The sequence below is a fragment of the Microtus oregoni genome, unplaced genomic scaffold (genome assembly GCF_018167655.1).
Source record: "Microtus oregoni isolate MIOR12 unplaced genomic scaffold, Mior012 000012F_ref0000307, whole genome shotgun sequence".
Classification (NCBI taxonomy): domain Eukaryota; kingdom Metazoa; phylum Chordata; class Mammalia; order Rodentia; family Cricetidae; genus Microtus; species Microtus oregoni.
In genome coordinates, this window is record NW_024543071.1 from 48,835,068 (window position 1) to 48,858,210 (window position 23,143).

The window sequence follows — 23,143 nt, forward strand, 5'->3', positions numbered from 1 at the left end:
ATCCACCTAGAGGGGTTAGTGTGGGCCTGCCTGTCCAGAAGGTCCCCAGAAGGGAGTGCAGTGCACTTCCAGCTCCTGCTGCAGGGGCTTCTTTGTTCCACATGACCCTGACCCCCCCACCAGAATGTCCTTTTGTCTGTGGGGTCCTTGTACTACCAGGAGTCCCTGTTCCTGTGTTGAGGAGATCCACTCAGATGAGTGAGTGTATACCCCCCCCCGGGCAGAGGGTCCAGAAGGGAGTACAGGGCCCCTCTAGCTCCTGCTGCAGGTTCTTCTTTGTTCCACATGTTGCCTCCCCCAAGCCTGCCCTGTTGTCTGTGAGGTCTTTGGCCCAGGAACAGATCCTGCTTCTGCACTGAGGAGATTCAGCCAGAGAGCACTCCTTTCCATATGCAGGGTCCTTAGATCCACCAGCATGACCAGCTCCAATGCCAAGGGGCCCTAAAAGAGGCTAGACCAAGAAAATTCCCCATATACGCAGTCAGTCACAGCAAAGATTGGACCAAGACACAAAGACTCTCTTGGCTGCATTTGAAGGAAGAGATGGGCAGGCGCCAATGTAAGAATTCCTTCAACAACATGGAAGGCAAAATGACAAAACCAGAATCCAGAAATCACACAAAAAGAAGACTTGGACAACCTATTCCAGAAGAAGTAGAAAAAAATCAACTTTAAACGTAACATTATGACAATAATAGAGGACCTTAAACAGGATGTAACAAACTCCTTTAAAAAGATGGAGAAGACAAACAAAACGGTAGAAGAAATGATTAAATCTCTCAAAGACACCCAAGAAAACCAAGAAAGAATATTCAAACAGGTAATGGAAACAGTTCAAGACTTGAAAAATGAAATGGAGGCAATGAAGAATATACAAAACAAGAGATGCCAGGATATGGAAAATCTGCGTAAATGAACAGGAACTATAGAGACAAGTATAACCAACAGAATACAAGAGATAGAAGAAAGATGCTGAAGATACTATAGAGGAAATAAACCCATACATTAAAGAAAACAACACATGCAACAAATTCTTAACACAAAATATCCAGGAAATCTGGGACACCATGAAAGACCAAACCAAAAAATTATAGGGGTAGAAGAAGGAGAAGAATTACAGCACAAAGACCCAGAAAACATATTCAACAAAATTAAAGAAGAAAACTTTCCCAACCTAAAGAAGGATATTTCTATGAAGGTACAAGAAGCATACACAACACTAAATAGACTGGATCAAAAAAAAAAAAAAAACACCTCGCCATATAATAATCAAAACGAAAAACATAAAGAATAAAGAGAGAATATTAAGAGCTGCAAAGGAATAAGGTCAAGTAACATATAAAGGTAAATCTATCAGAACTCCACCTGACTTCTCAATGGAAACCATGAAAGCCAGAAGGTCTTGGATAGATGTGCTGCAGACACTAAGATACCATAGATGCAAGCCCAGACTACTATACCCAGCAAAGCTTGCATTTACCATCAATGGAGAAAACAAGATATTCCCGGACAAAAACAGATTTAAACAATATGTAGTTACAAACCTAGCCTTACAAAAAGTACTGGAAGGAAAACCAAAAACCAAGGAAGCTAACAACATCCATAAAACAAAGGCATCTGACAACCCTCCAAGAACACAACTTGAATAAGGGAAACACACAAACACTACCACCAAAATATAAATAAATAAATAACCGGGGTTAACAACCACTGGTCATTAATATCACTTAATATCAATGGACTCAATTCACCTATAAAAAGGCACAGGTTAAGTGAATAGATACGAAAACAGAATCCAACATTCTGCTGTTTACAAGAAAAACACCTCAACCACAAAGACAGACACTACCTCAGAGTAAGGAGTTGGAAAGTTTCCCCAATCAAAGGAACCTAAAAAACAAGCGGGTGAGTCTATACTAACATATAACAAAATTGATTTCAAACTAAAACCAATCAGGAGATACGGAGAAGGACACTTTATACTTATAATGGGAACAATTCGCCAGGAGGAAGTCGCAATCCTGAATATTTATGCCCTTAATATAAAAGCACCACGCATTACTAGAACTCAAACTATACATCAGACCCCACACTCTAATAGAAGGAGATTTCAATACTCCTCTCTAACCAATGGACAGTTCAAGCAGACAGAAACTTCACAGAGAAATATGAAAACTAACAGATGTAATGAACCAAATGGACTTAACAGACATCTATAGAACATTCCACCCAAACAGAAAAGAATATACCTTCTTCTCAGCATCTCATGGAACCTACTCAAAAATTGATCACATAATTGATAACATAGCAAACATCCATAGATAAAAAAAATGCAGCAACCACCTGTGTACAAAATAGAAAGAGAAGAGTCATTGCCAAATTCCTTTTATGAATCTACAGTTACCCTGATACCAAAACCACACAAAGACTCAAAAAGGAGAGAGAATTACAGACAAATCTCATTCATGAACATCGATGCAAAAATTCTCAATAAAATACTGGCAAACCAAATCCAAGAACACATCCAAAAAATTATACATTATGATCAAGTAGGATTCATCCCAGAGATGCAGGGCTATTTCAACATATGAAAATCTATCAATGGAATCCATCATATAAATAAACTGAAAGAAAAAAACATATGATCATTTCATTAGATGCTGAAAAATCATTTGACAAAATTCAACATCCCTTTATGATAAAGGTCTTGGAGTGATAAGGAATACAAGGTTCATACCTAATATAATAAAAGCAATATACAGCAAACCAAGAGCTAACATCAAATTAAATGGAGAGAAACTCAAAGCCATCCCACTGAAATCAGGAACAATACAAGGCTATCCACTCTCTCTATACCTCTTCAATATAGTGCTTGAAGTTCTAGATAGCAATAAGACAACATAAGGACAGCCTGTCTGGGCACTGGGTCCGAATCCTCGGGGCACCCAAGCAGGCGGGAGTTCCTTTGTCTCTATCGCCTGCATGCACCAAGCAGGGTAGGCTCTTTGTTTGCAACCTGCCCACCAGCACGGAGGCCTGATCTCTCGGCGCCAGGAGAGACAGCTTTGGGGTGAGTTTCTGGCCCTGCAGTGCCAGCCTGGGAAGGCGAGCTCAGAGGTTCCTTGGCCCCCTATCCTTCTTGGGCTCTCTGCAGGGCCTCCACTCCCTGCATACCGCCTCATTCTTCCTAGTCCACCCAGCTCCCATCCAGAACCCTCCCCACTTCGGCCCCACCACCCTCTTTCAGCACACAACTTCACCCAGCCTAGCCTGTCTGGGCACTGGGTCCGAATCCTCGGGGCACCCAAGCAGGTGGGAGTCCCTTTGTTTCTATTGCCTGCCTGCACTAAGCAGGGTAGGCGCTTTGTTGTGAGCTGCCCAACCAGCACGGAGGCCTGTTCTCTCGGCGACAGGAGAGCCAACGTTGGGTAGGCAAGGAGACCTGATCCGGTAAAAGAAGATCCATAAGGGAGCATTTGGAAGAAGAGACTGGCAGACGCCAAGGCAAGAATTTGCCCAACAAGCTGAAAAGCAACATGAAGCCACCAGAAACCAGCGACCTCACAATGGGAGGACATGAACACCTTAATCAAGAAGAAGTAGAAAAGATTGACTTCATTAAAGTGATTGACGCCCTTAAACAGCATGTAAAAAACGCCCTTATAGAAATGGATGAGAAATATAACAGAAAGTTTGAAGAATTGAATAAATCAGTGAATGATACCCTAGAAAGCCAAGGAAAAACAATCGAACAGATAATGGAAACAGTTCAAGACTTGAAAACTGAACTGGAGGCAAAGAAGAAAACACAAACAGAGGGCCGGCTGGACATGGAAACTTTAAGTAAACAAACAGAGTCTATAGAAACAAGCATAACCAACAGAATACAAGAGTTAGAAGAAAGAATCTCAGATTCTGAAGATACCATAGATAAAAGAACACACTGATCAAAGAAAACAGCAAGTCCAACAAACTCACATCACAAAATATTCAGGAGATATGGGACACAATCAAAAGACCAAACCTAAGAAGAATAGGAGTAGAAGAAGGAGGAGAAGTGCAGCTCAATGGTCCAGAAAATATATTTAATAAAATTATAGAAGATAACTTTACCAACCTAAACAAAGATATACCTATGAAGGTTCAAGAAGCTACAAAACACCGAATAGGCTGGATCAAAAAAAAAAAAAAACCATCCCCTTGCCATATAATTATCAAAACACAAAGCATACAGATTAAGGAAAGAATATTAAGAGCTGTAAAGGAAAAAGGCCAAATTACTTATAAAGGTAAACCTGTCAGACTTACACCTGACTTCTCCATGGAAACCATGAAAGCCAGAAGGTCCTGGATAGATGTACTGCAGAAACTGAGAGACCATGGATGCAAGCCCAGATTACTATACCTAGCCAAGCTTTCGTTCACTATAAATGGAGAAAATAAAATTTTCCAGGATAAAAACAAATTTAAACAATACGCAGCCACAAATCCAGCCTTACAGAAAGTAATAGAAGGAAAATCACTAACCAAGGAGTCCAACAATGACGACAATAACTCAGACATCTTGAGACCCTTCACCAACACAAATCAAAGAAGGGAAACACACAAACTCTACGACTAAAAAAAGGACCGGAGTTAACAACCACTGGTCATTAATATCACTTAATGTCAATGACTCAACTCACCTATTAAAAGGCACAGGCTAAGAGATTGGATAAGAAAACAGGATCCAACATTCTGCTGTTTACAAGAAACACACCTCAACCACAAAGACAGGCACCTACTCAGAGTAAAGGGCTGGGAAAAGGCTTATCAAGCAAATGGACCTAAGAAACAAGCAGGTGTGGCCATACTAATCTCTAACAAAGTAGACTTCAAACTTAAATCAATCAGAAGAGAAGAAGAGGGGCATTTTATACTCATAACAGGAACAGTTCATCAGGATGAAGTCTCAATCCTGAACATCTATGCCCCTAATATAAAAGCACCCATGTACATAAAAGAAACATTGCTAGAACTCAAGGTAGCCATCCAACCGCACACACTAATAGTAGGAGACTTCAACACTCCTCTCTCACCAATGGACAGGTCAATCAGACAGAAACCTAACAGAGAAATAAGAGAATTAATGGAGGTAATGAATCAAATGGACTTAACAGACATCTATAGAACATTCCACCCAAATAGGAAAGAATATACCTTCTTCTCTGCAGCTCATGGAACCTTCTCGAAAATCGACCACATAGTCGGTAACAAAGCAAACATACACAGTTACAAAAAAATATTAGTAACCACCTGTGTCTTATCAGATCACCATGGATTAAAGTTAGAATTCAACAACAATGCTACCCCCAGAAAGCCTACAAATTCATGGAAACTGAACAGTTAACTACTGAACCATACCTGGATTAAGGAAGAAATTAAGAAAGAAATTAAAGTCTTCCTGGAATTCAATGAAAATAAAGAAACAACATACTTAAACTTATGGGACACTATGAAAGCAGTCCTAAGAGGAAAGTTCATAGCACTAAGTGCCCACTTAAAGAAAACAGAGAAAGCTCACATTGGAGACTTAACAGCCCACCTGAAAGGTCTAGAAAAAAAAAGAAGCGAACTCACCTAGGAGGAGTAGAAGATTGGAAATAATCAAACTGAGGGCTGAAATCAACAAAATAGAAACACAGAAAACAATCCAAAGAATCAATGAAACAAAAAGCTGGTTCCTGGAGAAAATCAACAAGATTGATAAACCCCTATCCAAACTAATCAAACGGCAGAGAGAGAATTTGCAAATTAATAAAATCAGAAATGAAAAGGGGGACATAACCACAGACACAGAGAAAATTCATAGAATCATTAGATCTTACACAAAAGCCTATATGCCACAAAACTGGAAAATGTAAAGGAAATGGACAATTTTTTAGATAAATACCATATACCAAAGTTAAACCAGGACCAGGTGAACAATCTAAATAGACCTGTTAGTCGCGAAGAATTAGAAGAAGTTATCAAAAACCTCCCTACCAAAAAAAGCCCAGGACCAGATGGCTTCAATGCGGAATTCTTCCAGAACTTCCAAGAAGAACTAATACCTATACTCCTTAATGTATTTCACAATATAGAAACAGAAGAGGCATTGCCAAATTCCTTTTATGAAGCTACAGTTACCCGGATACCAAAACCACACAAAGACTCAACCAAGAAAGAACATTATAGACCAATCTCACTCATGAACATCGATGCAAAAATCCTCAACAAAATATTGGCAAACCGAATCCAAGACCACATGAGAAAAATTATCCATCATGATCAAGTAGGCTTAATCCCAGGGATGCAGGGCTGGTTCAACATACGAAAATCTATCAATGTAATCCAGCATATAAATAAACTGAAAAAAAAAACCATAAGATCATTTCAATAGATGCTGAAAAAGAATTTGACAAAATTCAACATCACTTTATGATAAAAGTATTGGAGAGATTAGGGATACAAGGGTCATACATAAATATAATAAAAGCTATATACAGCAAGCCGACAGCTAACATCAAATTAAATGGAGAGAAACTTAAAGCCATCCCACTAAACGCAGGAACACGACAAGGCTGTCCACTCTCGCCATACCTCTTCAATATAGTGCTTGAAGTTCTAGCAATAGCAATAAGACAACCTAAGGGGATCAAGGGGATTCGAATTGGAAAGGAAGAATTGAAACGTTCGTTATTTGCAGATCATATGATAGTGTACATAAGCGACCCCAAAAACTCCACCAAAGAACGTTTACAGCTGATAAACACCTTTAGTAATGTGGCAGGATACAAGATCAACTCCAAAAAATAAGTCGCCCTCTTATACACAAAGGATATGGAAGCAGAGAGGGAAATCAGAGAAGCTTCACCTTTCACGATAGCCACAAAGAGCATAAAATATCTTGGGGTAACTCTAACCAAGGAAGTGAAAGATCTATTGGACAAGAACTTTAAGGCATTGAAGAAAGAAACGGAGGAGTATACCAGAAAATGGAAGGACCTCCCTTGCTCTTGGATTGGGAGGATCAACATAGTAAAAATGGCAATTTAACCAAAGGCAATTTATAGATTCAATGCAATCCCCATCAAGGTCCCATCAAAATTCTTCACAGATCTGGAGAGGACAATAATCAACTTTATATGGAAAAATAAAAAACCCAGGATAGCCAAAACAATCCTATACAATAAAGGATTGTCTGGAGGCATTACCATCCCTGACTTCAAACTCTATTACAGAGCTACAGTGATGAAAACAGTGTGGTACTGGCATAAAAACAGAGAAGTCGACCAATGGAATCATATAGAAGACCTGAATTTTAACCCACAAACCTATGAACACCTCATTTTCGATAAAGGAGCCAAAAGTATACAATGGAAGAAAGAAAGCATCTTCAACAAATGGTGCTGGCATAACTGGATGTCAACCTGTAGAAGAATGAAAATAGACCCATATCTATCACCATGCACAAAACTCAAGTCCAAATGGGTTAAAGACCACACTATCAGTCAGAACACATTGAACCTGATAGAAGAGAAAGTGGGAAGTACCCTACAGGAGATGGTCACAGGAGATCGCTTCCTATGTGTAACCCCAACAGCACAGACCTTAAGGGCAACATTGAATAAATGGGACCTACTAAAACTGAGAAGCTTCTGTAAAGCAAAGGACACTGTCACCAAGACAAAAAGGCAACCTACTGACTGGGAGAAGATCTTCACCAACCCCGCAACAGACAAAGGTCTGATCTCCAAAATATATAGAGAACTCAAGAAACTAGACTTTAAAATGCTAATTAACCCAATTAAAAAATGGGGCACTGAACTGAACAGAGAATTCTCAGCAGAGGAAGTTCAAATGGCCAAAAGACACTTAAGGTCATGCTCAACCTCCTTAGCGATCAGGGAAATGCAAATCAAAACAACTTTGAGATATCATCTTACACCTGTCAGAATGGCTAAAATCAAAAACTCCAATGATAGCCTTTGCTGGAGAGGCTGTGGAGGAAGGGGTACCCTCATCCATTGCTGGTGGGAATGCAACCTTGTGCAACCACTTTGGAAATCTGTGTTTCGGTTTCTCAGGAAATTCGGGATCAACCTACCCCTGGACCCAGCAATCCCACTCCTGGGAATATACCCAAGAGATGCCCTATCATGTGACAAAAGCATTTGTTCAACTATGTTCATAGCAGTATTATTTGTAATAGCCAGAACCTGGAAACAACCTAGATGCCCTTCAATGGAAGAATGGATGAAGAAAGTGTGGAATATCTACACATTAGAGTACTACGCTGCGGTAAAAAACAATGATTTCTCAAATTTTGCATGCAAATGGATGGAAATAGAAAACACTATCCTTAGTGAGGTTACCCAGACCCAAAAAGATGAATATGGGATGTACTCACTCATAATTGGTTTCTAGCAATAAACAAGATTCACAAAGTCTACAATTGGTGATCCCAAAGAAGCTAAGTAAGAAGGTGAACAAAAGGAAAAACATATAGTTGTCCTCTTGGCTATGGGAAGTAGACAAAATTGCCGGGGAGAAAATTGAGATCTTGGGGGTGGGGTGGGATGGGGGTAAGGGGAGATGGGGAGAGAAAAGGGAGAAGGGGAGAATGGGGGGAACTTGGGGAAAAAGGAGGATTGGGATAAAGGAAGGTTAGATAGGGGAGCACGGAAGCACAATTCTTAGTTAAGGGAGCCACCTTAGAGTTGGCAAGAGACTTGTACCTAGAGTGGCTCCCAGATGCCCAAGCCGAGGTCCCCAGTTAGATCCTTGGGCAGCTGAGGATAGGGAACCAGAAATGACCCTATCCTATAGCAATACTGACGAATATCTTGCATATCATCATAGAACCTTCATCTGGTGATGGATGGAGATAGAGACAGAGACCCACACTGGAGCACTGGACTGAGCTCCCAAGGTCCCAATGAGGAGCAGAAGGAGGGAGAACATGAGCAAAGAAGTCGGGACCACGAAGCGTGCACCCACTCACTGAGACAGTGGAGCTGATCTATTGGGAGCTCACCAAGGCCAGCTGGACTGTGACTGAAAAAGTATGGGATAAAACTGGACTCTCTGAACATGGCGAACAATGAGGGCTGATGAGAAGCCAAGGACAATGGCACGGGGTTTTGAACCTACGTAATGTGCTGGCTTTGTGGGAGCCTAGCCAGTTTGGATGTTCACCTTCCTAGGAATGGACGGATAGGGGAGGACCTAGGACTTACCACAGGGCAGGGAACTCTGACTGCTCTTTGGACTGGAGAGGGAGGGGGAGAGGAGTGGGGGGAGGGGGAGAAGGGTGGGAAAAGGGGGAGAAGGGTGGGAGGAGGGGGAGAAGGTTGGGAGGATGTGGAGGGAAATGGGAGGCTGGGAGGAGGTGGAAACTAGTTTGTTTTTTTTCTCCTTTTCTCAATTAAAAAAAATGGGGAAAAAAAGAAAGAAAAAAAAGACAACTTAAGGAGATCAGGGGAATTCCATTGGGAAAAAAGAAGGCAAACTTTTTTATTTGTAGATGATATGATAATGTACTTAAAGGACCCCAAAAACTCTACCAAAGAACTCCTACAGCTGATAAACACCTTTAGTAATGTGGCAAGATACAAGATCAACTCCAAAAAATTAGTAGCCCTCTTATGCACAAGAAACAAAGAAGCAGAGATGGCAATGAGAGAAACATCACCTTTCAATATAGCCACAAATAGCATAAAGTATCTGGGGGTAACTCTAACCAAGGAAGTGAAAGATCTATTTGACAAGAAATTTAAGTCTTTAAGAAAAAAAATGGAAGAGAATAACAGAAAATGGAAGGATATCCCATGTTCTTGGATTGCTAGGATCAACATAGCAAAAATGACAATCCTACCAAAAGCAATCTATAGATTCAATGCAATTCTCATCAAAATCCCAACAAAATTTTTCAACAACCTTGAGAGAACAATATTCAACTTTATATGGAAAAACAAAAATCCCAGGATAGCCAAAACAATCCTATACAATAAAAGTACTTCCAGAGGCATTACCATCCCTGACTTCAAACTCTATTACACAGCTACACTAATGAAAACAGCTTGATATTGGCATAAAACAGAGATGTTGGTCAATGGAATCGAATAGAAGACCCGGATAATACCACACAAACCTTTGAACACCTGATTTTTGACAAAGAAGCTAAAAGTATGTAATGGAAGAAAGAAAGCATCTTTAACAAATGGTGGTGGCATAACTGGATGTCAACCTGTAGAAGAATGAAAATACATCCATACTTATCACCATGCACAAAACTCAAGTCTAAATGGATTAAAGACCTCAATATAGATCTGAATTCACTGAACCTGATAGAAGAGAAAGTGGGAAGTAGTCTGCAACTCAAAGGCACAGGAGGCCATTTCATATGTATAACCCTAGTAGCACAGACAATAAGAGCTACATTGAATAAATGGGACCTCCTGAAACTGAGAAGCTTCTGTAAAGCAAAGGACATGTCATCAAGACAAAAAGACATCCTTCTGAATGGGAGAAGTTCTTCACCAATCCTGCATCAGACAAAGGCCTGATCTCCAAAATATATAAAGAACTCAAGAAACTAGACATTAAAATTCTGAAGAACCCAATTAAAAAATGGGTACTGAACTGAACAGAGAATTCTCAACAGAAGAAATTCAAATGACCAAAAGATATTTAAGGTCATGTTCAACTTCCTTAGTGATCAGGGAAAAGCAAATCAAAACAACTTTGAGATACTATCTTACACCTGTCAGAATGGCTAAAATCAAAAACACCAATGATAGCCTTTGCTGGAGAGGATGTGGAGTAAGGGGAACACTCATCCATTGCTGGTGGGAATGCAAACTTGTGCAACCACTTTGGAAATCAGTGTGGTAGCTTCTCAGGAAACTGGGAGACAATCTACCTCAGGATCTAGCAATTTCACTCTTGGGAATATACCCAAGAGATGCCCAATCATTCTACAAAAGCATTTGTTCAACTATGTTCATAGCAGCACTATTTGTAATATCCAGAACATTGAAAGAACTTAGGTGCCCCTTGATAGAAGAATGGATAATGAAGGTGCGGCACTTATATACATTAGAGTTTTACTCAGTGGTAAAATACAATGACATCTTGAATTTTGCATGCAAATGGATGGAAATAGAAAATACTTTATTGAGTGTGATAACGCAGACCCATAAAGATGAATATGGTATGTACTCACTCATATGTGGATACTAGCCATGAACAAAGGACATTGCACCTATAGTTCATGATCCTAGAGAAGCTAAATGAGAAAGTGAACCCAAAGAAAAACATATATTTATCCCCCTGGATATCGGAAGTAGACAAAATCGCCGGGCAAAAATTGGGAGCACAAGGGTGGCGGTGGAACTTGGGAAAGGGGAGATGGGGAGAGAGAAAGGAGAAGGGGGAATTGGAAAGCTTGGGGTAATGGGATGGTTGAGATGGAGGAAGAGTGGATATGGGAGCAGGGAAGAAGATATCTTAATTAAGGGAACCATTTTAGGTTTGGCAAGAGACTTAGCTTTAGAGGGATTCCCAGTGTCCAAAGGGATGTTCCCAGCTAGGTCCCTGGGCAGCAAAAGAGAGGGTGTCTAAACTGGCCTTCACCCACAGCCACACTGATGAATATGTTGCATATCACCATCGAACCTTCATCTGGTGATGGATGGAGATAGAGTCAGAGACCCACATTGGAGCACTGGACTGAGCTCCCAAGGTCCAGATGAAGAACAGAAGGAGGAAGAACATGAGCAAGGAAGTCAGGACTGCGAAGAGTGTGTCTACCCACTGAGACAGTGTGACTGATCTAATGGAAGCTCACCAAAGCCAGCTGGACTGGGACTGAACAAGCATGTGATCAGACCAGACTCTCTGAATGTGGCTGACAATGAGGGCTGACTGGGAAGCCAATGATAATGGCACTGGGTTTTGATTCTACTGCATGTACAGGCTTTTTTTGGGAGCCTAATCTTATCGGATACACGCATTCCTAGACCCAAATGTAGGGTGGAGGGCCTTGGACTTCTCACAGGGCAGGGCACCCTGACTCCTTTAGGACTGGAGAGGAAAGGGGAGGGGGAGAAAACGGAAATGGGATGAGGGGAGGAGGTGTAAATTTTTAGTAAATAAATAAATAAATTTAAAAAAATCAAAAAGACACAATAATATCCATAATCAAGACTCTCTGTGAACTTTCCATCTTTAAGTGGCTTTATTTACTCCTTTAAATTTATCACTGTCTGTACTCTGTCTTCTTAATGACTTTATTTTTTAAAAAATGATTATTTCCTCTTATAATCTTCATAGTCTTTTTCTTCCCTCTCCAAAGCCTATATACATTTATCCAAAGATATCACCAATTTAGAGGTCTTTTTTAAATTTTGATTTGTCTTCATTTCATATCTGTAAATATTTTCTGACCTAAAGCATTTCTTAAAATGCTAAACAGCTTGATCTCAGTTGCCCTGGGTGCTGGCTCTGCCTCTCTTGGGCTTTAAATATGGCGGAGGTAATTCACCTCCAGCTTTAGGACTTCCAGGTAGGAGCCATTCTACCGCCTAAACTCTGGGTAGCACCTTGCAGCATAAAAACCATTTCTTTACTGAGTAAAAGCAAAATGAAAATCTCTCTGTGTATGGCACAAGAATCTGCCATGCTCTCCTCCTGTGTATGCCTTGTAGACCTGATCCTTCTGCCTGCCCCTGTCAGGGTTGCTGAGCTGGTCTCAGCTACATTACTCCTGACCCCAAGTGGGCCCACAAACACTTGGGCCCACAAATGCCATTTAAATACTCCAAAGCCAAATATGCACTGACAGCATGGCCCAGGAAGCTGCCTTTTTTAAAAGTCGAGGCTTTTTTTCTGCTTCCAGTGAATTAGGAAAACCTCCCTTAAAGGAGCTGCAGCATGATACCATCGGAGATAAAAATGAGATTAAACTTTGTTTTTCTGTGTCTAGAGTTCCTTCCAAGCTTTTTAAAGTTTTAAATGGATTTAGATGGCCATGTTGGCACCAATTTGTTGAAAGGAAGAGAGTCCCGGAAACCCTGCTAGTTTAGACCTGAAATCATCACACAGAAACTGTGTTAATTAAAACACAGTTTGGCCCATTAGCACTAGCCTCTTGTTGGTTAACTCTTACATCTTAATTTAACCAATTTCTATTAATCTCATGTATTTCCATGTGGCAGTGGCTTACTGGAATAGTTTTGGCAAGTCTGACTCTAGCGTGGCTCCATAGTGTCTCCCTATCTGCCTTCCTTCTCCCTGCACTCAGTAAAGTTTTTCCTGGCTACATAAGTTCTGCCCTATCAAAAGGCCAAGACAGTGTCTTTATTCATTAATGGTAATCACAGAATACAGAGGGGAATCCCAAATCATTAAGGCTGTCGATAAATGTTTTATTTTTGACTCTTCTAATATATTTCATTAACCATTGCCATCCCTTTTCATACCATTACCATGTAGGTTGTAGTACCATAGCCCAGGAGTTCAGTTGGAAATAAGATAATGCTACAGCTTTAGCATTGTTCTCTTTGCTATGGATTGTTTAGCATAATTGGGGGCTTTTGTGTTTCCATTTAAATTTGGGACATTTTCCCTACTTCCTTAAAGATTACTTTTTGGAATCTTGATAGGAATTTCAATGAATCTGTAGCCTTTTCCAATAATATGGATATTTTAACAACATTTATCTTGCTGATTTATGAGAATAGGTGTTTTTCATAACTTTTAATGTCTTACTCATTTTCTTTCCTCATAGTTTTAAAGGTTTCATTGTGGGAGACCTACACCTCTTTGATTAGGGGATTGTCACACTGACACAGTCTACTCTCACCTGGAGGAGAGTTCCATTGAGGTATTGTCTATGTTGAGTGTCCTGTGTGGATGTCTGAGGGAAGTTGTCTTAATTAGGGTAACATATGTGGGAAGTCCCAGACGCTATACGCAGCACCCTTTCCTGTGCAGAGAACCTTGAACTGTATGAGTGAGAAATCAGCCCGAGCACAACCAGAGAAGCACTGAGCATGCCTGCATTTGTGACTTCCTGCTCTTGAGCATGGTGATGCATCTAACTGCTGCAAGTTCTGTAACTATAACTACATCACAATGAAGAGTTGTAACTTGCAACTGTGTTAAAATAAACCTTTTCTCCCTTGGGCTGTCTTTTGTCAGGATATTTTTTTTTAATTCAGCTAAATTTTTATTAAAATTAGTTTTACCAGGAATTATAATGGACACATAGCTTCTTAGGATCTCTGAATCCCAAACGTAGCATTCTGTACATAGACTCTACCCAAAAGCTTACTCTAATTTCCTATTGTTTTTTTTCCTTGTTTTTTTTAATTTATTTATTTATTAAGGATTTCTGCCTCGCTTGTCAGGATATTTTATCACATTAATAGCAATGAATGTAGGGCAGGCACATCTACAGGCATTTATTTTGAATGGCATTGTATTCTAAATTCCCTCTCAATGTGTTCCTTAGGGGTGTATAGAAATGCTGCTGGGTCTTGTACATTCTGTTTCACATTCTAATGATTCTCTAGTAGAGTGTCCCTGATCCAAGAGTTTTCTGGTAGAGCCTGTTTTAATTATTGAATCATATCATCTTCAAACAGGGACAGTTTGATTTCTTCCCGTGTTATTTGTAGTGTATTTCTTTTGATGAAGTTTTTCTTGGCTGAAAACCCAGGCAACTCTAGCAGTTAGTTTTCAGTTTCTGTGATAAAGTTCTCTGACAAGAAGCAAGTTAGGAAAGAAAGGGTTCATTCTGGTTTAAAGTTCAGAGTGACAGAGTCCATCACAGCAGGAAGGGAAATGTGGTTTGGGGCCAGGATTTAAAACTATCCTCTGAGTGATGTCTTCTGCCAGCAGTGCTCCACCTTTACCATAGAGGTTCTAAACCTGTTGGTCGTGACCCCGTTCACTGGGATCTCACATCAGCTGCCCCCATACCAGATATTTCCATGATAACACATAACAGTAGCAAAATTTCAGCTATGAACTAGCAATGAAAATAATTTTAAGGTCTAGAGGTGAGGGACACTACAACGTGGGGAACTGTATAACGGGCTGCAGCATTAGGAAGGTGGAGACCTACTGTCCTAAAGCTTCCATAGCCTTCACAGACATCTCCACAAACTGGTGACCAAGTGTTCAACATTTGGAAAACATTTCTTATGCTCAGTCACTACGGGCACCCCAATGAAAAGCACCTAGAGAACAGATGCACTTCTCTCCTTCCTTATTATTAGAGGAAACTGAGAGAGTTGCAGGGGGAGGGTCACAGGCCAGGCTTTCCTAGCGGCCGGGTAGAAATCTAGTTTGGGTTCACTAAAATGGAGCAGAGCTAAACAGGCAGTCAAAAAAACAAAAAAAAAAAAACTATAGGCAACCAACTAGCAGTTACCCCAGTCTTCTGCTAGCTCAGCAGACACCCCAAATACCTTCTCCTGGCTTAGCAGATCCCCAAAGCCCTTGTGCTGGATGAGCAGATGCCCCCCCAGCCTTTTGGAAGCTAAAGATAGTTTTCCATACTCTGCTGCAGAAAGGACCCTAACCAATAAGTCCTCCCACCAATCAGTCCCCAGACTAATCTGTCCCCTATCAATCAGCCCTACATTAATCCCTCCTCCATGGGTTTCCCCAAACTCTACTTAAAGGGAGCTTGTGAGTTTCATTGTGGGTGGCCAATGTGCCACTTAGTGTTTGAATTAATAAACCGTTCTTGTTATTGCTTGCTTGGCTGTTTGTCTCCATCCCTAAAAAAAAAAAAAAAAAAAAAAAAAAACGGGTGCTTTTCTTATGTCAGAATCCCATTTTTTTTATTATTCATTTTGAAATGAGAAATATTTATTATGCTTGTCATTTCCTCTGATTCTTATGTTCATAAAGACATTTTGCCATTAAGGGAAGTATCTCAAACAAAATGCAAAAAACAAAAATCAAACAAACAAAAAGACCCTGAAGTTTCTCTTTTCCTGAAACCTTTTCCCTCATTTGAGATGATTATGATTTCTTTCTCTGAACCTATTTACATGCAGAGCTGTATTCATTGAGTGGCTTATGTGGGACCATCTTTATTTCCTAATTCTTGTAGACACAAAGCCCTGGTGGCAGCAGGACTGGGAGCACATCCCAGCCTCTGACCCCCAGCAGGATGATGCCAAGGATGCTGAATAGAGGTGGTGGTGAGAAAGTAGCTGAGCTCTTCACCAGAGAGGAAACTCAGCATGGCCAGGGAGAGACACTCTCCTTTCTTCTCCAGAGAGGGGGCTGAATATCCAGGGACACACACTCTCCTTTCTTAGGCTCACTTTAAGGTTGTGTGGGAGTCATCTGTGGGTATGTTTCCTAGAGTGGAGGGTTGCAGGTCTCTTAAGCCCCCACTTTTAAAAGATCACACAAAGAAGTATTGGTATTTGCAAATAAATTTAATGATAGAAAGAAATGCCTTTGAGATTCCAACAATAGTCTTGCACTTTATAGACAGAAAGATAAAATCAAGAAAGTAAAGTTACAATTATGGTATCAGCTCTTCATTCCTGTGAGCTAAAGATCTCGTGGAACTTTTAGGAAGTCTGTGGACAGTCTTCACTGTCGTATATAGCATTCTGAAAAATAAATGAGGAAGCAACTTAAATTTTGAACTTTGATTGTAGAGTCCAATATTGAAAAGAAAAAATCTTATTTTTTAATTATTTTTTCAGTATTTTCAATTACTATTAAGTATTACAGAATGCTTCCAGAGAAAAATCTGATTAGGTGCATGTGCTCTATCATTTAAGAAAACAAGAGTAAGAAACCCAGATGTTTTTTATTTTTTTTTTTTTGAAAGTTTCCCCTTGATTACCTTAGCCTCTAAATTCCAACCTCCCCCTGCCCAAATGTTTCCATAGGAATTCATTCTGTACCCACTCGGAAGCTAGAGGTCTCTGTGGCTGAAGGTATCTGATGACCGTCAGTTTGAACTGCTCTGCTATTATTCTCTTACCACTTGCTTAACAGTGGGAGTGGCTTTAAAAATTCCTCAGTGCTCTAAAACTGAGATTTGTTAGAAGTGACTAGAGAGCCCTCACCGGTACTTTCAGACCCTGTGTATTCCTGTGGTTTTAGTTAAAACTGGGCAGATTTCTAAGACTTGGCACCTGTGGGTTGCTTGAATGGGAACAGGGACACTTTAGATGAATTCTTGGACCTTCATTTTTATGCTTGGAAAGAGACTATTATTATTAATATTATTATTTAAAGAGACTGTTAGTCCTGATGTTCTTATACTGGGGTCTTCTGTACTCGCTCTGAATTGGTGCAAATGGAAGGTCCATGGTTACTGAACCAAAACAGGACTTCTTGAGATTCAAGTATATTTTTCACTGACTTAAGAATTTGAGGGCTTTCTCCATGTCATGACATGCTTATGTGTTTAAGTGTGTGTGTGTGTCTGTGTGTGCGCGTGCTTGTTCATGAACGTGAATGGTTGCATATGTGTACCTGTATGTGTGATTGGGAGGTTATTGATAAGACAGTTACCTCTGGGTCATCTCCTTTGATTTTATGTTTTTCTTTAAATATTTTAATATCCTCAAAAAATATAGAATATAAGGTGTGTCTTTCAATGCCTTTCCTGAACAAAATGTCACCACTATATGAAATTATGTTGTTCAAAAATAGTACACAAACAATGTTTGCTTGGACCTTATTAGTCACAATGTTGGAAACTGTTCTTCCTCATTAGTAGAAATATATGCATGTGAATATATAAGTATGTATATATATATACAAATATACGCCAATATAAATATATAAAATACATAACTATGTACATATATCTATATATGTGTGTGTTTACATCATTCAAATATATATAGTTATATAAAACAAAAAAGGGAAAATGTATAATTACCATCATAACTCGATAATTGGCCAAAGTCTCCTCTGACTGGTCTAGGAAACATTGTTTCACTTCGCCCAAAGCCTTTTTGTCATAAGGAAGAGGTGCGTATGACTTTATCACTCTCTGAAACTCAGCCACAGACACTGATGAGTTAGTGATTTGTGCAACGACGTCATCCATTGCACGGCAATTAGAACCTGGAAGGACATGGCATTCATCACTGGAGGTCTGAACTCATTAGGGATCACCTCTCATCACAAACATCATGTTGAGTCAGGTAGACACAGATTAGCAAAGGTGGTGGGCACTGCCAAATATGGGACAGATGATGCAGGTTTCAAGATTCCACTTAGAAACTGCAAACTCTGTCCCTGACATGGCAGCACAAAGAACCAAACCCTCACACACCCTTCACTGGGAAGGACACTAAAGAGATGGGAGACCATTTTGCTGTGCATGGTAAGTATTGGAGTCATTGTTTGGTCAAAGCCTGCTACATTTTTTATTGTTTTTTTTATTTGCTGAAGTCTTTATTGTGTTAAACATTTCTTATAGTATCAATTACCTGTTGTGCATTTAGGTAAACTAAAATGTTGGAGTGAATGTTTATTACAACATAACTCTTGTGTTATAAAGTACATTAGGTCACTTATGCTGCCTTAGACTTATACAAAAGTTTTTTTTTTTTTTTAGAGTGATTATGACTTGTCACAAAATCATTTAGGAAGCTGAATTGAAACATTTTCTCATCAGAACTTTTGAACCATACTGTTCCAATTTAGATTTATATATTTAAAATTTATAATATTTATTTTTAATGATATATATTAATATACAAATACACCATTAATTTCTTTTTTTTAATAATTTTTTTATTAAGAAAAGAAGAAAAAAAACATAAACAAAAAACAAGTTTCCACCTCCTCCCAGCCTCCCATTTCCCTCCCCCTCCTCCCACCCTTCTCCCCCTCCTCCCACCCTTCTACCCCTCCCCCCACTCCTCTCCCCCTCCCTCTCCAGTCCACAGAGCAGTCCAGGTTCCCTGCCCTGTGGTAAGTCCTAGGTCCTCCCCACTCCAAAAGTTTTAAAAAAATGAGCCAGAGAGAAGGTTCAGCAGTTAGGAGAAGGTACTCCTCTTCTGGAAGCTCTGAATTTGATCCCAAGAACCCATGTCAGGCAGCTTAAAGCCACCTACCTCTAACTACAGCTCCAGGGGTATTTGACACTTCTGCAGGCTCCTGTACACATGTGCACACACTCACTGCCAAAATATAGTGCTAGCGTCACATGTTTAATGGTGAATTCTATGTTCTGAGTCAGAGTGATCTTTCGCGCTTCAGTTTTACTCTTTTTCAACACACATAACTCCTTGGTATTAAAGGTAATGTTGAATAGGATTTATTTCTTCCACTTTCCAGACATATATTATTCTTCAACAGAAACTCTGTTACTTGAAGTGACGTCATGCAGAAAATGGAAGCCGACTGCAAGATTCCTTTTGGTTCTGCAAACTTGCCCCTAGCAAGCCAACAAGGGACGTCAAACCTCGCTGATCTTTGTCAGCAATGACACACAAGAAATTAGAAGCTTTGTTCTGATGGGTCACAGTGAACTGCTGTGTCTTTCTTTCTTCTAGCCATGATGCATCTCAGTGCTATTTTGGGAACCCCATTAAGTATTTTACAGTAGTTTATAAATATTAACCATTGTCACCGTTAACTCTATCATCTATATCAAAAGTATCATAAACTAAAAACGCTTGTACTTGAATTAATGTCATTGTTCAGCCAGTGGAAGAGAAAGAGGTCAAGGTTAACCCTGATTTTTCTATCAAGTTAACTGAGAACTCCACCTTCTTGTCATTTTGCACCAGCGTGTCACATATGTGAAGTTGACAACATAGACAAAGCAAATTATACAAAGTCTATTGCATTTGTGACATGTTTGTACTGACTACATTCTCGGGGATAAAGCTTTACTTCAGTCATTACTTCAAGTGGACTTGGGGAATGTGAACTTTCCTCTCTACCAGAAAGACTAGGATGTAAGTGGCCCAATGTGAAGGGGTCAGAACAAGCTTTGACAGTCTGTGTCGTGGCTCACAAACTGTTTACTCCTAGGTCTCATGCTCAAGTTTGAGAAATAACTTTTTCCACAGTTAAAATGATTCCTAAGTACAATTTTTAGGAAACCCATTTAGGTCCAGGGTCATTTATATTTTTCCCATTTTCTGTAAAATATCCTGTATGCAAATCCAAGACCTGCCATGGATTTCAGGAGAGCTGTCATCTCCTTGGGACCTCCTGTGTGGTAGTGACACATCACACACAGCCCCAGCGCTGCATCTGTGATGGCTCTTTGACTATCTAGACTAGTGTTGAGTTTCAGGGCTATTTAATCAGACATTTTGTAACACAGTTGACATTCTGTGGCTCAGGGGCTAGGACTTCTTCTGCTAGAACAGAAACAGTGTGTTGTCTAAAAGTAGCCCACCACTGCACAGAATTCACCTCCCACTCCTCCTCAGAACTCATTGCCTACCCCTCCACAGAACCCACCGCCCACCCCTCCACAGCCCCACCACCCACCCTTCCACAAAACTCACTGCTGGCATAGCAGCAAATGGGGATGGCGGCCAGCAAGAAGACCAGGACCAGCTTCATGTTGAGGAAACCCTTGTGGGTTGGTCTTTGGTACAATTTGGAGATCAGGAAACTTTCTGCAGTTGAGAGCTCAGCATTCCGCTATTTATATCTTGGGGAGGTCCTTTAGTGTCACCCAGGAAATAAGGACGCAAGTCATGAGAGCAACATGGCATTGTAGTAGACGACACGAAAGAACATGAAACAGAGCCAAGGAAGCCTAGGATTTGTTTGTACAAAACAAGGAAACAAATTATGAAGAAGGACAGTTGGTGACCTTTCCATGAGGTCTTCCAAAAAATGAAGATTGCAACACTGTAGTATTTTTGAAATGATACTGTTTTCCCCTTTATACCCTCACTCCTTCATTTACTCCTCTTCATCTTCTGTCTTCTTCATCTTCTCATTCCTTTAATTCTTTCCCTTTCTTCTCCTTCACCTTTCTTTGCCTATGTCCTTTTCTTGTTTTTTTTTCTTCCAATTTTAAGCACCTTCATTTTGTTTACCTGTGTCTGATGGGTCCAGTGCACAACCCCTCTCCCTTTCATAAACTGGATTCCTGTTGAGCCTCTTCTTCTTTTACTTCCACAGGAAGTTTATTGGCCAGCAGACCTTACTGAAGAGTCTTATGGAGAGTCATTTTGTTAGATGAACATTCACTGTTCATTCCAGATAGATAAACATGTTCCTTCTTCTGTTAAAGGTCTAGGGTGTCACTTCTCCTGAATCAGGGACACTGCCAACTAATAGAGATCCTTGTTGCTTTATGGGAGGGAGGGATAATGGCTTATGGTGAGTGACTCATGCCACTGTGACTTCAGATCCTGGGGATAGCATCTGCTCCTGGCTTTTCCTGGGGAAGCTATCATGTCTCTCTGAGCTTCCTTTTACCCATGGTAAAGTGAGTATAGATAAAACTGCTGATATTTCACCAGGACAGCAGATTCAGCATGTAAATAACCTTCTCACATTGCCTACATAACCATTAATTCGTGTGGCTTTTCCACTTCTGAAACTATGGGCATTAGTATGACGGTCCCTCAAGTTAAAAAACAAGCAAATAGCAAGCAGAAACAATAAAATCAAAAGCAAAACAATTACTATAAAATCCAGATCGTTCATGTGGGTATATAATGGAATGCCAGAGATGGCATGTACATCCATAATTATTATAGCATTAGTCAAAATAGTCAAACTTAGGATCAGCTTAGATGTTTATCAGAAGATAACTAAACAATGAAAATATGGCATTTATACCCAATGAATTTTTATTCTAAGGAAATTGGAATTAATGTCACTTACATGGAAATAAATGGGCCAGGATATTATCAATTTAAACAAAACAGTTGAAGCCAGAAAGAGAAACATCACATTTTCTATCATATACACACCATGTATGCATATATCTATCTATATTTATATGGCATGGAAGTGGTGGATTTACTATGTGTTAGTGAGGAAGGGAAAGGAGGGTGTGGATGGTACCAAATGACCCAAGTAAATGATGCATCTGTGTAGAAATCCTAAGGAAATTCATTGTTTGCCATTACCTAAACCTTGAAGGTATATAAAAAGAGCAGGCTTTCCCAAGAAGAAACATTTAAGTAAAAAATCCAGTGGGAATGCCTCTGGAAGTACCTTTATTGTATAGAATTGTTTTGGCTATCCTGGGTTTTTTGTTTTTCCATAAAAAGTTGATCATTATTCTCTCAAGGTTTGTGAAGAATTTTGTTGGGATTTTGATGGGGATTGCATTGAATCTATAGATTGCTTTTGGTAAAATTGCCATTTTTACTATGTTGATCCTCCCAATCAAAGAGCAGGGGAGATCCTTCCATTTTCTGGTATTCTCTTCAATTTCTTTCTTCAAAGATTTAAAGTTCTTTTCAAATAGATCTTTCACTTCCTTGGTTAGAGTTACCCCAAGATATTTTATGCTATTTGTGGCTATCGTGAAAGGTGATGCTTCTCTGATTTCCCTCTCTGCTTCTTTATCCTTTGTATATAGGAGGGCAACTGATTTTTTGGAGTTGATCTTGTATCCTGCCACGTTACTAAAGGTGTTTATCAGCTGTAGGAATTCTTTCGTAGAGTTTTGGTGGTCTCTTATGTGCACTATCATATCATCTACAAATAACAAAAGTTTGACTTCTTCCTTTCTGATTTGAATCCCCTTGATCTCCTTATGTTGTCTTATTGCTATTGCTAGAACTTCAAGCACTATATTGAAGAGGTATGGAGAAAGTAGACAGCCTTCCTGTCCTCTTCTCTCTTCTCCTCTCCTCTCCCCTCCTGTTCTGTCCTTTCATGTCTTCTCCTCTCCTCTTCTATCTTCTTCTCTACTCTACGCTCCTCTCCTCTCTCCCTCCCCTCCTCCACCCCTCCTTTTGTCCTTCCCTCCCTTTATTCCCTCTGAGTTCAGTTAGTGATGAACATACACACATGGTCATGTGGCCACTCACTGGGGCCTAGGCAATCTACTAAGGTTCATATCCGTAAATAAAAGTAACTTTCATTCCTATCAACTGCCAATAGTTCTTTAAATTAATTTTTA

At 39.9% G+C, this 23,143-nt stretch overlaps 1 protein-coding gene across 1 annotated transcript; it reads right to left on the reverse strand.

Annotated features, from left to right (window-relative positions):
* Window positions 1-16,625: 16,625 nt before the first annotated feature.
* Window positions 16,626-20,610, reverse strand: LOC121454764 (secretoglobin family 2A member 2-like). Its single transcript, XM_041662186.1, has 3 exons — window positions 20,553-20,610; window positions 17,957-18,144; window positions 16,626-16,667 (listed from the first exon to the last, which is right to left on the reverse strand). Exons 1-3 carry the CDS (start codon window positions 20,608-20,610, stop codon window positions 16,626-16,628), a joined length of 288 nt encoding a protein of 95 aa, XP_041518120.1.
* Between the last annotated feature and the right edge of the window lie 2,533 nt (window positions 20,611-23,143).

Coding starts and splice junctions, on each gene's coding strand:
- LOC121454764 (XM_041662186.1), bottom strand. CDS start 20,610: ATGAAGCTGGTCCTGGTCTTCTTGCTGGCCGCCATCCCCATTTGCTGC. Junction 18,145..20,552: donor CATTTGCTGCTATGCCAGCA/GTGAGTTTTGTG, acceptor ATGTCCTTCCAG/GTTCTAATTGCCGTGCAATG. Junction 16,668..17,956: donor CCAATTATCGAGTTATGATG/GTAATTATACAT, acceptor TTTATTTTTCAG/AATGCTATATACGACAGTGA.